This window comes from Alternaria arborescens (assembly GCF_004154835.1).
Source record: "Alternaria arborescens strain FERA 675 chromosome Unknown contig_13, whole genome shotgun sequence".
In the NCBI taxonomy this organism is placed as follows: Eukaryota; Fungi; Ascomycota; class Dothideomycetes; order Pleosporales; family Pleosporaceae; genus Alternaria; species Alternaria arborescens.
In genome coordinates, this window is record NW_021167868.1 from 306,751 (window position 1) to 319,700 (window position 12,950).

The 12,950-nt window shown below is 49.9% G+C and overlaps 5 protein-coding genes across 5 annotated transcripts; 3 read left to right on the top strand and 2 right to left on the bottom strand.

Moving 5' to 3' along the window:
• Window positions 1–1,622: 1,622 nt before the first annotated feature.
• AA0111_g6229 (Chanoclavine-I aldehyde reductase) lies at window positions 1,623–2,723 on the bottom strand (the record flags this gene model as incomplete). Its single annotated transcript, XM_028652428.1, has 2 exons — window positions 1,623–2,611; window positions 2,663–2,723. 2 exons carry the CDS (start codon window positions 2,721–2,723, stop codon window positions 1,623–1,625), a joined length of 1,050 nt encoding a protein of 349 aa, XP_028506056.1.
• A 761-nt stretch (window positions 2,724–3,484) lies between these two features.
• Window positions 3,485–5,395, top strand: AA0111_g6230 (hypothetical protein; the record flags this gene model as incomplete). The annotated part of the gene is made up of 2 exons (XM_028652430.1): window positions 3,485–4,115; window positions 4,167–5,395. The coding sequence occupies 2 exons, from the start codon at window positions 3,485–3,487 to the stop codon at window positions 5,393–5,395; spliced, it is 1,860 nt and encodes a 619-aa protein (XP_028506212.1).
• Window positions 5,396–6,171: 776 nt separating this feature from the next.
• On the top strand, window positions 6,172–7,215 carry AA0111_g6231 (hypothetical protein; the record flags this gene model as incomplete). The annotated part of the gene is made up of 2 exons (XM_028652431.1): window positions 6,172–6,309; window positions 6,364–7,215. 2 exons carry the CDS (start codon window positions 6,172–6,174, stop codon window positions 7,213–7,215), a joined length of 990 nt encoding a protein of 329 aa, XP_028506211.1.
• A 100-nt stretch (window positions 7,216–7,315) lies between these two features.
• AA0111_g6232 (hypothetical protein) lies at window positions 7,316–8,797 on the bottom strand (the record flags this gene model as incomplete). Its single annotated transcript, XM_028652432.1, has 2 exons — window positions 7,316–8,452; window positions 8,501–8,797. The coding sequence occupies 2 exons, from the start codon at window positions 8,795–8,797 to the stop codon at window positions 7,316–7,318; spliced, it is 1,434 nt and encodes a 477-aa protein (XP_028506210.1).
• A 1,724-nt stretch (window positions 8,798–10,521) lies between these two features.
• Window positions 10,522–12,444, top strand: AA0111_g6233 (hypothetical protein; the record flags this gene model as incomplete). Its single annotated transcript, XM_028652433.1, has 4 exons — window positions 10,522–10,700; window positions 10,751–10,955; window positions 11,020–11,885; window positions 11,934–12,444. The coding sequence occupies 4 exons, from the start codon at window positions 10,522–10,524 to the stop codon at window positions 12,442–12,444; spliced, it is 1,761 nt and encodes a 586-aa protein (XP_028506209.1).
• Window positions 12,445–12,950: the final 506 nt, after the last annotated feature.

Below are 12,950 nucleotides of genomic sequence, written 5' to 3' on the forward strand. Positions count from 1 at the left end.
AGACCTTATGTCTCTGAGAACATGGTCAAGAAGGTGATACGTACGTGTAAAGCTTTACAACGGTTTGAGTGCACCCTTCCTACGCCCCATCGTCCTGGGGATCGCTGGTTCGGGAGCATTGTTTCTGCGTTGAATGATCACTCTGAGAGTCTCGAGGACCTGTCCGTCGCGTGTCGAGTAGTATATGGTGCTTCGCCGGCAAAATACCGTCTGGCTCAGCTCGAACCTCTCAGTAACTTGACACACTTGAAATCGCTTAGAGTTCCTTTGTATCTGGTTTCTGATCCAGATAGAAGCCAGAGAAATGTTCTACAATTCTTCCCGCAAGGCATCGAACACGTGCACATCGAATGGCTCCGTGCTCTAGACGTCAGAGCTGACAAACAACTTCCTGGTATCCTTGCGATGCGCAAAGCAGGATATTTCACACCCCTTCGGCATGTAAACGTCACATGGGTCCATTTTCGAGAACACGGAGACGAAGAGTATGACTTGCTTGAAAACCTTCGTTTGTTGCTTCATATTAGAGAGCAATACGAATCATCATCTATAAAGTTTGACATCTTATTTGTACTCGAGGATGACAAAAGTGGGTAACGAATGATGGAAAGCTCGCCGAGCAACGCTGACCGCCACTAGAATCCAACATAAAATGGCCTGAAATAGCCGAAATGAAAGAACTAATAATGGATGGAACACATTTGCAAACTCGCAAGGGCCATTCGGATCCAAGCGTTTTCGTTCGTTTTACAACGTGTCCTGGTCGCTACACAGCGGAGGAACAGGAAGATGATCGAGACCGTGGGTACGTCTGGGTACCTAGGTAGGATTCCCAGTTTAACACATCGAGAACAAGCCTCCAAGGCACCAATTGGAGCACTATTATGTGGTGTAAACATAAGTTAGAAGGAGGACTTTTACTTACATGTGCACGCCGAGAGCGACTTGTGAGAAGGGTTGACCCCACAGACATTATCGACTCATCTAAGGATATCTATCCCGACCATTTCAGAAGGAAATGATTATTATAGAAGAAGAGAATCACTTACAAGTGAGTGCGATACCTGCACAGTCCTACTCAGCTAGGCGGAGGCTAACCTGTAACGTTTGGAAGACGTCTTAAGAGGAGAAACAACTTCTATGGAAGAAAGAAGCTTCTCCTTATAAATCCTGAGCTCGAGGCCCTAGTGAGCCCTCGAAAGGAAAAACCTAGGAGGATCGAAGAGTACGGCATCGAAGTCAGCACCTTGGTTGCCGCGTCTGGAATATGGTTTTTTGGAGGTCTCGGGGTGAGAAAAGATGCACTACCAGTGTTGGAACAACAAACCAATCACTACCTCGACTCACCGAATGGGTCAAGATTGAATCTGATGTCAAAATGGCATTTGGGAATACAGCAGGAGAACTGTTGCACACCCTATACTCTGTGTGCAACACTGAGTAGCATCATTGATTTATACCTCTGTAGTACCTTCCTTCTCTAGTGTCAATTTGCAGTTCAGAAAGGGAGAGCTTCTTCGCGAGCTTACGCTTGGAAGGAATTGCCAAAGGCGTTTGCGGAGTAAGAATTGAAGAGACACGATATGGTTGGTATAATGCGATTACTACACAAAAGAGCTATCTCAAGCCTTTGCCATGGATTTCAGATATTGCGCACTGTGCGGGTAGTCGATGTATCCCTTTGGTGTTTTCGGGGTATAAAAAACTGAACGGTCATACTTGACTAGCGGTACGCTCTCCTTGACGCGAAAGACAAGATCGGGGTTGGCGACGAAGTACCTTCCGAATGCAATGATGACATCGTAGTCCTTGTATGCTTCGTCAACAGTCTGCTTCGCCGAATCGGGTAGGAAGCCTCCAGCTAGCATGACTGGACTTGCGTTATCCCACAGTTCAACCATCCAGCGCACAGTCTTCTGTCCTCCGCATTCCGAATCGTCGTTGCCGGTAATGCGGGCTTCGATAAGATGGAGGTAAGCTAAGCCTAGTTTCTTTAACTCTTCCGTAAGGTACTTGAAGGTCGGCTCGGGCTCGTCCATTAGCATGCCATTAAAGTCGCTGTAAGGACTTAGACGCATTGCCGTTCTTTCTGTGCCGACAGCCGCGATTACTGCCTTGGTTACCTCGAGGTGAAATCGCGCTCTTTGCTCAATAGTGCCTCCCCAACTATCTGTCCGTTGGTTGCAGGTCGTCTGTAAGAATTGATCCGGTAGATACCCATTAGCACCGTGTATCTCGACACCATCAAATCCTGCAGCAATCGCGTTCTTAGCTGCAGAGGCATAATCTGATATCGTGGCCCAGATCATCTCCTCGGTCATCGCATCTGGTGTCCGATCTTGAGGACTCATGGGGACCGCACTGGCGGAGACCATCTTAATACATTCCTCGTCTAGCGTATCGGGCTTCGCAGCACGGCCTTGATGCCAAAGTTGGCAGTATATCGCACAGCCTTTGGCGTGTACTGCTGTTGTGATATCTTTCCATGCATCAATCTGATTTTGCGACCATATTCCAGGGGCGTTCCGACATCCAATAGCGTTCCTAGAGATGATGATTGCCTCACTGACGATGAGGGTTCCTGGTACACATGCTCTTTGCTCATAGTACTCTAGAACAGTCTGTTAAAACCGTTCCTTTGCGACGATAGCAGTACATATACCTTTGCTCATGGGCGTCGCTTTGAAGTCATCGTCCATACGATACCGGGTCAACGGTGCCATAGCGACACGATGGTCTAGCTTAACATCCCCGACTATCAATGGGGTAAAAAGTCGTGACATCTCGGCAGGCGATACTGATTTTGTTTGAAAGATGGGCAAGCTTTGGTGATTCTTGCTGAAACCGAGTTTGCTCGCTATATCAATACTTCGTTATTGTTTGGTACTTGTGTAGCTGTGGACCATCACACGTATTATGGACGTTAGCTAGGACCCAACGATGAATTGCTGTACTTGTTATCAGCAGCTCGTAGCCCGCCTGACACACGAAATTTGTCAGGCTCACCCGTGATGCCGAGATTAGGCTGCACATTTGGAGTGCCATTCTCAGCATTCTGATCCGATATCAATGGGAATTGCAATCAACGAAGGATCAGGCGTTGGAGGTGCGTCGGCTGAAAAAGTGCCGATAAGAGGTCGCCATGCTAAAACGACCCACTTGGCGTCCCTGCCTCCGCCGGCTGCTTTCATCCGCAATGCCACCTACGCCATCGAAGCGTGTCAGCATTTCTGCCACGCGCGTAGACAGCTTAGCTGTAACTGGCTACTCTCGCAATGTCTCTGAGGGGAAAATACGTACCGATCCTGCAGGTGTCAATAGGCGTCATTGCGAGGCCCCGTCCCGCCCGGACAGCCTCCCGAAGCTCCACGTCCAGCTTCAACGCTAGCCACGATGTTTGGGGCCGTTGATCTTGTGCCTAATATACCCGTCCGAAGATTCGCTATGGTTTTGAGGCTCATTGCGATCCCGGAAGAATACCACGATGAGAGACCAACAGGCCTCCGTTTATGAGACGGACTCGATGCAGCTCGACAAAGAAAAGAACATATGCGTTGACCATACTCTTGCTGAGAAACCATCCAGAGACGACGAGCCAGACAACCTAGGAACACATACGAAAAGCTTTCACAGTCCACCCGCTTCGCCTACCATTCAACAAGCCGAGGATGACGACGATAGTGATGCGGCATCTATTGGCGGCCAAAGAAACACCATGACATCTACCCAACTCCGAATCGCCATTCCAGCTCTATCAGTCTGCCTCTTCGTCTCGTTTATCGACCAAACCAGTGTTTCAACAGCAACGCCTGCAATCGCTGTGGATTTGAACACTGGAACAGCAACATCATGGATCGGTACATCGTTTCTCATCGCATCGACGGCGTTCCAACTGATCAATGGCCGTCTATCCGATATCTTTGGTCGCAAGAATCTGTTGCTGATTAGTCTTACGTTGATGGCTCTGGGAGACCTTGGGTGTGGCTTCGCGCGAACAGCAGTGCAGCTGTTTGTCCTACGTGCCATTGCGGGTATCGGTGGCGGTGGCATTAACAGTCTTGTAATGATTATCGTCAGCGATATCACAACGTTGCAAAACCGCGGCAAATATCAGGGTGAGAAACCCAGCTTACGCATAACCACACGATACTAACACCTCTGTCTAGGATGGCTGGGTGCAATCATCGCTTTGGGAAACGGCGCAGGTCCCTTCCTTGGAGGCGCCATCGTTGAAGGGGCGACTTGGAGGTGGGTATTTTGGATAATACCTATTATGAGTGTGCCCACTTCCATGGTTATCCTATTCTTCCTACCGCTAAAGCATCGATCTGGTGATCACCTCGAAAAGATCAAAAAGATTGATTACGGCGGCATGCTGCTGAACATTGCATCCACCCTGCTCCTGCTCATTCCACTATCAGGGGGCGGTGTAACCTACGCATGGGCCTCTCCATTTTTCATCGCTTGCACTGTTATTGGTGCAGTGTTAGGCGTACTATTCGTGCTCTACGAGTGGAAACTTGTGGCTCTTCCAATCATGCCACTTCGACTGTACCGCGCACCGTACTGTTGGGCACTATATCTGCAGACATTCCTCATAGGTCTTGCGTACTTCGGCAACTTTTTCTACCTTCCAATCTACTTCCAGTCAGTTCTCAGGTATTCGCCCCTGGTTTCCGGTGCCTTGATCCTGCCGGTGGTTATCACGACCTCTTTCACGTCTATCGCGTCAGGCCAGTACATGAACCGGGTCGGCAGCTATATGCATTGCATCCTGCTCGGCTTTGGTTTGTGGACTCTGGGCAATGGCCTCACATTATTGTTCGACCGAGATACAAGTCTTGCTGTGTTGATCGTTGTCCTCATCATAGAAGGTGCTGGTATTGGTCTGACGCTCCAGCCGACACTTGTGGGCATGTACGCCAATAGTCGCGCAGAGGATCGCGCAGTGACGACCGGCTTGCGTAACTTTATCCGCACTATTGGTGGTGCTTTTGGCTTGGTCATCTCCGGTGTCATCCTCTCAAATACGCTCAGTCGAGACTTATCGAACAGGCCTTTCGTGTCAGACGATCTGATGAGCCAATTAACATCCTCAACGTATGACCTTGACCAGTTTGGTCTTTCCCCAGACCAAAAGCAAGACGTGTTCGACACGTATATGCTTGGCCTACACTACATCTTCATCTTTTTCACCGTGTGCTCAGGTCTAAGCTTGTCTTTGACATTCTGGGTTGGTAACACTAGTCTGAAAGCACCCAAAAAGCTGGACGAGGAAGGAGCACAGCCGACGATACCGCCGGATGAGCCTCAACAGGAAATTATCCACGGCGAAGAAGTTGGGATAAAGCAAAGGATGTCTGATGAGAAATCGAGGATAGGAGACGCCGTATAGCAAGCAACGTCTGCTCAAGTCGAATAGTGACATGACGAACTCATGAGATACACGGCCGAGACAGCGAATCACCAAAGCATTTTTGCATACAATCAAAGGTTCTCCGTGACACCCAATTATTAGCATATTGTGACACCAATTCCTCAGCATATCATTAAAATCCCTCAATCATGCCCTTGTTCGGCACCGTCCACAACTCATCACAGTCAAACAAGTGAAGCGACAGCGATTGCATTGGAACATCCAGAGCGTGTGGGGTAGCGAAATCGGAACACGGACGCGATTGTTCTCCGCTGTACCTCATTACTCACAATCAAAGTACCAGAAAGCTGTCTCCAGATCAACCTGGGCTTTACCCTGGGTATGCCCACATAGGTAGGTCCTGTACAGCCCCACAAAAGTCGGTCGTTATCGGCGACGTCGGATTGGCCTGTCCCCTCATCTCAGCGATCCCCCTCACGGCAATGTTCCACATGCGGTTCTTTCCAAGCCGATAGCTACTCCATTCTTCTGATAACACTGCGGTGGGTCGCATTCGGCCGCAATAATGAGATCTCATCGTGAGGCACGGCAAGGCCTGGCATGTCGCCGATTACGTGAAGGCGTCACGGATGAGAATGGCCGATAGCTTGGTAGATGATGAGGAAAGGCTATCGCAAGATGCTTCGCTGATGGTGCATATATGTTTGCGTCGCAAAGCCTGAGTAACGTCTACGTCAAATCTAGTATATCCTCTATTACCAAGTCTTACATCCCAGTCTTCAAGTACTCTCATCATGCCTGAAGTTTATGCCGCACCACCTGACTATGCCTTCCCACGCGAATTCAAAGGTTACGGGGAGAAGGGTCTTCAGGGCTTAAAATGGCCCAACAATGCCAAGGTTGCCGTATCTTTCGTCATCAACTATGAGGAGGTAAGTTGCCGTCTAGTTACTCTTAAATCTCGAAATATCGTTAACATACCAAAGGGCGGCGAACGCTCTGTGATGAAAGGCGATGGAGTTTCTGAAATCAACCTTCGCGAATACCCAGCGCAACACAGAATAAACGAACGCGACTACAGCGGCGAGTCAGAATTCGAATATGGTTCCCGTCGTGGATGGTGGCGTATCTTCAAGCTGTTCAACGATTACAAGATGAAGTTTACCCTCTACGCTGTCGGCTCAGCCGTAGAAGAACAACCAGAGGCTGTCATCCGAAGCGTGGAAGAAGGCCATGATATCGCTTCTCATGCTTACCGCTGGATAGACCATGCCAACCTCTCTGTGGAGGCTGAGAAACAGCACATCAGAGATGGTATCACGTCATTGAAGAAGCTTGCTGGCTATGCACCAAAGGGATGGTACTATGGTCGTCCATCACCACAAAGCAGAGCTCTGATTCCGCTAGTATATGAGGAGATGGGCGAAGAACTTCTATGGGCTAGCGACACATACGCCGATGACCTTCCTTACTGGACCGACCTGCCTCACGAGCGTGGTAGCGCAAACCCCAAAGGTTGTTTGATGGTTCCCTACAGCTACGACTGCAACGACTTCAAATTCCACTGCCAAGGAACTGGCTTCCGCAGCTCGGGAGCTTTCTACGAGCATTTGAAGAATGCTTTCGATGTGCTGTATGAGGAGGGCGAAGCGGGTGAGCCAAAGATGATGACTATCGGGTTACATTGCCGCATCATTGGCAGGCCAGGAAGGTTCAAGGCGCTTCAAGACTTTGTGAAGTATATCTCAGAGAAGGAAGGGGTTTGGGTTGCGACTCGGACTCAAATAGCAGAGTCTTTCAGAGAACAGTTTCCTTACAAGAAGGGCCAGCTCGCGTAGATAGTCAATAAGAAATTGTTGAATGTTGAACCTGGATCATCTTCGGCACATAAGAGGCCATTGTGAATAATATAAGTGAGGGCGACGGCTATGAAGTTGCCTATCTATACTCTCCGAAGTTCCATTGACTACCATCCACCATACCGCGGGTGTCCATCTGCATTGCTGCGTCTTGGATCGGATCTACGCCATAAAATCCAGAACCATCGTAAGCATCCCAGCTCATCTCAGTCTGATTTTGACTCACACCATCGAATCGCATCGCTGCACTTGCTGCAGAGGTCGTATCATCGCTTACCATTTCGTTGAACATACGCCACCCTTGCCATCCGCCGGGTGCCTCTTCATCAACCTCCATAAAAGCCTCTTTCACAGCGTCCGTGACCATATGCGACATGGTAGGCTTGTTGCTATACGTTGGAAGGTGTGACGCTTGTTCGCGACTCTCTCGTCGACTCCGCGGCGTTATACCAGGCTCTGCATCCATATCAAGCTGCAGCGGTCTCGAACCGTTACCGTGCATCGTCGTAGTAGGCGTTGAGTTGACAATTGTTTTGAACAAGCTTCCGGATAATGCATCGAAGATGTCGCGATATTTGACGGCACCGGGCCATTTCTCGCCGAAGATGGTCAAGATCTGTGAGCAGGCCCGTGTTGCCTCTAGAACATCGTAGGAAAAGAGAGATCGATCCCGCCAAATGCAGTACACCAGTGTCAAGCCAGCTACGAAACACGAATGGAGGGAGATCATAGTGTAGGTCAGTGTTCGGTTCTGACTCAATCGCTTGTATGCGTTACAAACACAAGCCGCTGAGCGCGCACATGTGATGAAGCGCATGTCTGATGTGTCGAGTGTAGGAAGAAAGACGGTGAAAAGGAACAGCATTGCTTTGTGATACTGAACACCATAAAAGTCTCGTGCGTCAAGATATGCGCTTTCCGGATCGTACATCCAGGTGATCTTGTTTTCCTTCTTCGGTGTCTGCGGATAGGTTCGCAGCCATTCGTCCAGATCGCTCCGAATGGCAGCCATCTTTCGGTCAAGTTTAGCCCGCTGTTCCGGTGTCCCATTGAAGACATCTCTATCAACGCGGAATACTGCCTTATGAATGCGTGACTGGATCTGGTCGAGTTTGATGATGTGTATGAAAGGCTCGATATTTGACCACTGAGCTTTATCCGAGTCTGGAACTTCTGAATGTGTCAAAGTATAGAACTCGGGACTGGTACTAGGAAGCTTTTGAACGCGTCAGTGAATACACCATAACTCGGTTTGGCAACATACCTCGACATTAATGTCTCGATCAGCGATAGCAAAAGCCCTGCCAAGCACAATACTAGTCACCCTATCAAGGCAGTAGCACGCCCAGAAATTACGCCGCCGAATTTCTGCATCCCTTGCGTGCGCAGGGGAGTCCATCACCGTCTTCTTCCTGTGCAAACCCATCTCGATGCACACGGATGTTGCAAATCGGATCTGAGACCAGGCGCCTGCACCATAAGGTGACCTCTGGCCGTGTACTCCAAGCAAGATAAGGAATTGTACCGTCGCAAGGTTGTGCTGGTCTAAGATATAGTCCATTGGCTCGGTAGCTGCAACAAGATGATGCTGCGATCTGTGAGTTTCATAGCATAGTCTGCGCTAGTAGGTCTTACCTCTGAATCTATACCACAAGGCTTTCGCGTTAGAGACAGGAAGCGAGCAGTTATGGCATATATCAAATGGAACATGCTGCGTTCAATGATAGTCAGGGCGCCTCGAACAAATTGCTTTTCGAAAAGTCTTGTATAAACCACGCGATCTAGCAACGGCCAGCGCGTATGTATGCGTTCGAAGAAGACATCAAACAACATACGCGCCTGGTGTCGATCCGGAAAGTCGGCGCCGGTTTCTTCGGAATGAGTAGATTCAGGAGGGGCAGGTGGTCTCGAAGTTCCTGTAGCCTGACATGTTTGAGACACGGGTTGAGTAACTGCTCTCTTGCCAGAACTTCGGAAGATGGAGGACTGGATGATGCGAGCAATGGTGGCACCGGAACTAGAGCCGACATAGTAAGGTTCTGAGGTTGTATCTGTGGTTCCAGATGCGCATAAAGACAGATAGGCAACGCCGTCAACGAGTGAGGTCCGATCCTCACCCTCGAGATCTTCAGAAAAACAGTCTTCTCGGGATTCGCGGCGCGATGCACTGGGCTGAGGCTGGAGAACCAGAGCGGGCTCTTCAACATTCATAGAAGACGTGTTCTGTAGACTCTCTGGGCCATGGTCATAGTGGTCCTCAGCATGATCGGGAAGGCGGGCCTCAAGAAAGGCGATTCGTTCTTCTAAAGCATTGATATAGCTGAGGAGTCAGAAGCAGATCGCAGGTACGTTGAAGACCACAGGATGAACCTACACAGACTTGCCGCCGGGGTACTGAGGACGAATGGTCCTCTCATACGCACAAGCTACCCCAGCTCGCTGGCACGATCTGCAGACTGGACGTGCACCATCACACTACATCATCTTTAGCCCATGCTCTCGCAGGAGGCAGTGTGCGACGTGACGTACACGCTGCTTTCTTCGCTTGCACCTTTTGCAAGCCAAGGCGACGCGAGACTTCCTAGTTGCAGGGGGTGGAGGACTCGTGGAGTTTGACTGAGATTGAGCAGCGGAATTCGATACCTGTACTGGATCCGCTGCCGAATCTATCACCCCCTGGCTGGTAGAGGGGCTTACGGGGCTCTCTGGGTAGGACTGCAACATGGCCTCGTCGTCGAAAGTATGGCAAGAAAGTGACAGCCCTGCAGCTTTCGGCTCGAATCCATACCGTTTAGATCCATATTTCTCCACGTGCGATAGTCCATTGAAGAGGTGGGATGTATGAGCCGACGTGTATCTTATCGCGAATTGTCCCGAACAGGCTAAGATGACACATCACGTGGTCTTATCTCGGCTGCATTCATCCATGGGGTTGGGGTCTCCAAAGATTACAGAAGGACTACGCCGCAACAAGAAACATGTCGGAGTTGTACAGCGTCCTCCTATCTCTACCCCTGCTGTTTATCGCGTCGTAGGTGCTCCTGTAAGGCTTGGGGAGAACTGATGGGCGCATGGCAACATGGTCGGCTAAAAACTCGCCGAAAGAGGCTTCCCTAGAAGCCATGCCTTTGGTCAATCAAGGTCCGATATGCCTGTGATACGTGAACGATCTGGAGTTGGCGTAAGGTCCGATCGACATATGAGAAACCATGGTCCGCCAACATGAAGATGGTTTGGAAGGCTGTGAACATCCAGTAGTCAATCACACCAGACCACTACAGCACTATGGGAAGAGTCCGGTTCCCGACCAAGGATCGGTTCGCAGCACCCTTCCGTTCCAAGGAAGCGTTTGTCGACTTCATCAGAGCCCCACAAGGCAATGATGGTCATGCCCCAATTGGCGACGAAAGATGGTCCAACAAAGATCTTGAGCCAACGCCAGTTGAACAGAGAACTTGGACTTGGTGAGTACCATCAACGACGAATGCTTTGAAGCGTCTTCTGACAGATAAAGGTTCAATCTGCCGTTGTACTGGTTCTCCAACCAATTCTCCCTTGTTGGCTGGAACACTGGCTCCGCTCTCGTAACCGTCGGCCTGACATGGCAACAATCCTTCGTATCGGCCTGTATTGGCTCTTTCCTTGCTGCGGTCGTAGTTGTTCTCATGGCCCGACCAGGCGTGAAGTATCACATCGGATTTCCCGTCATCGCAAGATCAGTACGTAACGCCGTTGTACGAACTGCATGTGAGACATATACTGACTTGGTACACCAATCTTTAGGTCATGGGAATGTACGGCTCTTACTTCTTCGTCTTCATCAGAGCCATTGTGTGCATCATCTGGTACGGCATTCAATCCTTCTACGCTGGGAACATCCTCTCGGTGATGCTCCGTTGCATCTTCGGTAGCTCTTGGGAGAACTTTACGAACACTCTTTCTCCTAATGCGAGCGTCACCTCAAAGCAACTTTTGGCTTTTTTCATGGCTTGGCTAATGGAGTTTCCGTTCATGTGGGTCCATCCCAGGCACATCCACTACATCTTCACGGTGAAAGGATTTATTATGCCAATTGCGGCTTTTGCAGTATTCGGATGGTGCATGGCCAACGGAGGTGGACTGGGCGCAATGGACCTTGCTTCCAACGAAGGCGAGCTTGCTGCCTCGGTGACCCCTCTAGGATGGAGCATCATGGCCGGCATCAATACCATCTTCGGTTCCCTCTCGCCTATGTTGGTCAACCAACCCGATCTTGCTCGATACTGCAAGAAACCTCGAGATGCTGGTATAACCCAGGGTATCAGTGTCTTCGTGGCCTCCATTATCGTGTTCTTCTTGGGCATGGCCTCTACGACTTCTATGCAGGCAGCATATGGCGTTGCCTACTGGAATATTTGGGACCTCTTCGAGGCTATTCTGGACCACCATTTCGGCGCTGGTGCGCGTGCGGGTATTTTCTTCGCCGCTCTGGCATTCTATCTCGGAGTCTTTGCGACGAACTTTGGAGCGAACTCCATTCCATTTGGAAGTGATATGACTGGTCTCTTCCCAAAATGGCTTACCATTCGTCGTGGCCAGGTGCTTTGCGCCATCCTCGGTGTAGTCGTGCAGCCGTGGCAGTTGATGAAGAATGCTTCAGCCTTCTTGAGGTAAGCTCCTAATTAAGTCTCGCATTGATCATACTAACAGTCGACAAGTTTCCTGGGTTCCTACAACATCTTCATGGCACCTCTTTGCGGTGTCATCATCGTCGATTATTTCATCGCACGAAAGGGAAACATACACGTACCATCTTGCTACGATGGTAAAAAGACAGGCCTCTACTGGTTCTGGTCCGGTGTAAACTGGAGTGGCGTGGTGGCATGGCTACTTGGTACTACTATGGGCATTCCAGGACTCATCGGCCAGTACGAGCCGCAGATCATATCGGCAGCTGCACAAAATATGTACCGTATGGGCTGGCTATTGACCTTCTTTACGGCAGCGACGATTTACTGCGTCCTTACTCTCTTAGTCAAACCTCGAGTATTCCCAGTCGGACGAGAGAGCACGCCGTTTGAACAGGAATGGCTAGCGAACGAGGGCCGCGAGGGCTTCTTTGACGGAGATAGAGATGGTGGAGAGATTTATGCCGCTGCAACACCTCCTATGACTGATGGAGGAGACGACGTTGAGATTGGCGAGAAGTCACCGAAGGTTACCTTCTAAATCCGGAGAAGCGAGAAATAGTGCGGTAGAGCCGAAATCGTATCCACGCATCTACATAACTGAACCATGATAACTTGAAATCATATTTTCTGTGAAGCAATCGTGCTACTTCTTTGCAGCCTATACCAGAACGTGTGTAAGATTCTTTGACAAGCTACCAGGTCCAGAAGCCACTTCTACCTGTGCTCCGCATGTTGATCAATTGAAGTTCCGATCGGAACCGACGTTCCGAAAAGGTGGGATGCCGTTATCGGCTCCAACTGTGAGTACCTTACCCTTGTAAGACAAGTACTAGGCTATCGCAATCAGCGGGCCTACACGGGACATGTAACAGCTGCCTGTTGCGATGCGGGTCACTTGAGCCGATGGCATCGTTAACGCGTCGTTGCCTTCGGCGTCTAATGACACTACAACTTTACAACTCAAAGAGACCACGTCTTCAATCCTCTCTTCATAACACCGCAGCAAACCTCAACTGTCACCTACGTACATACTAGTAGCAGCTA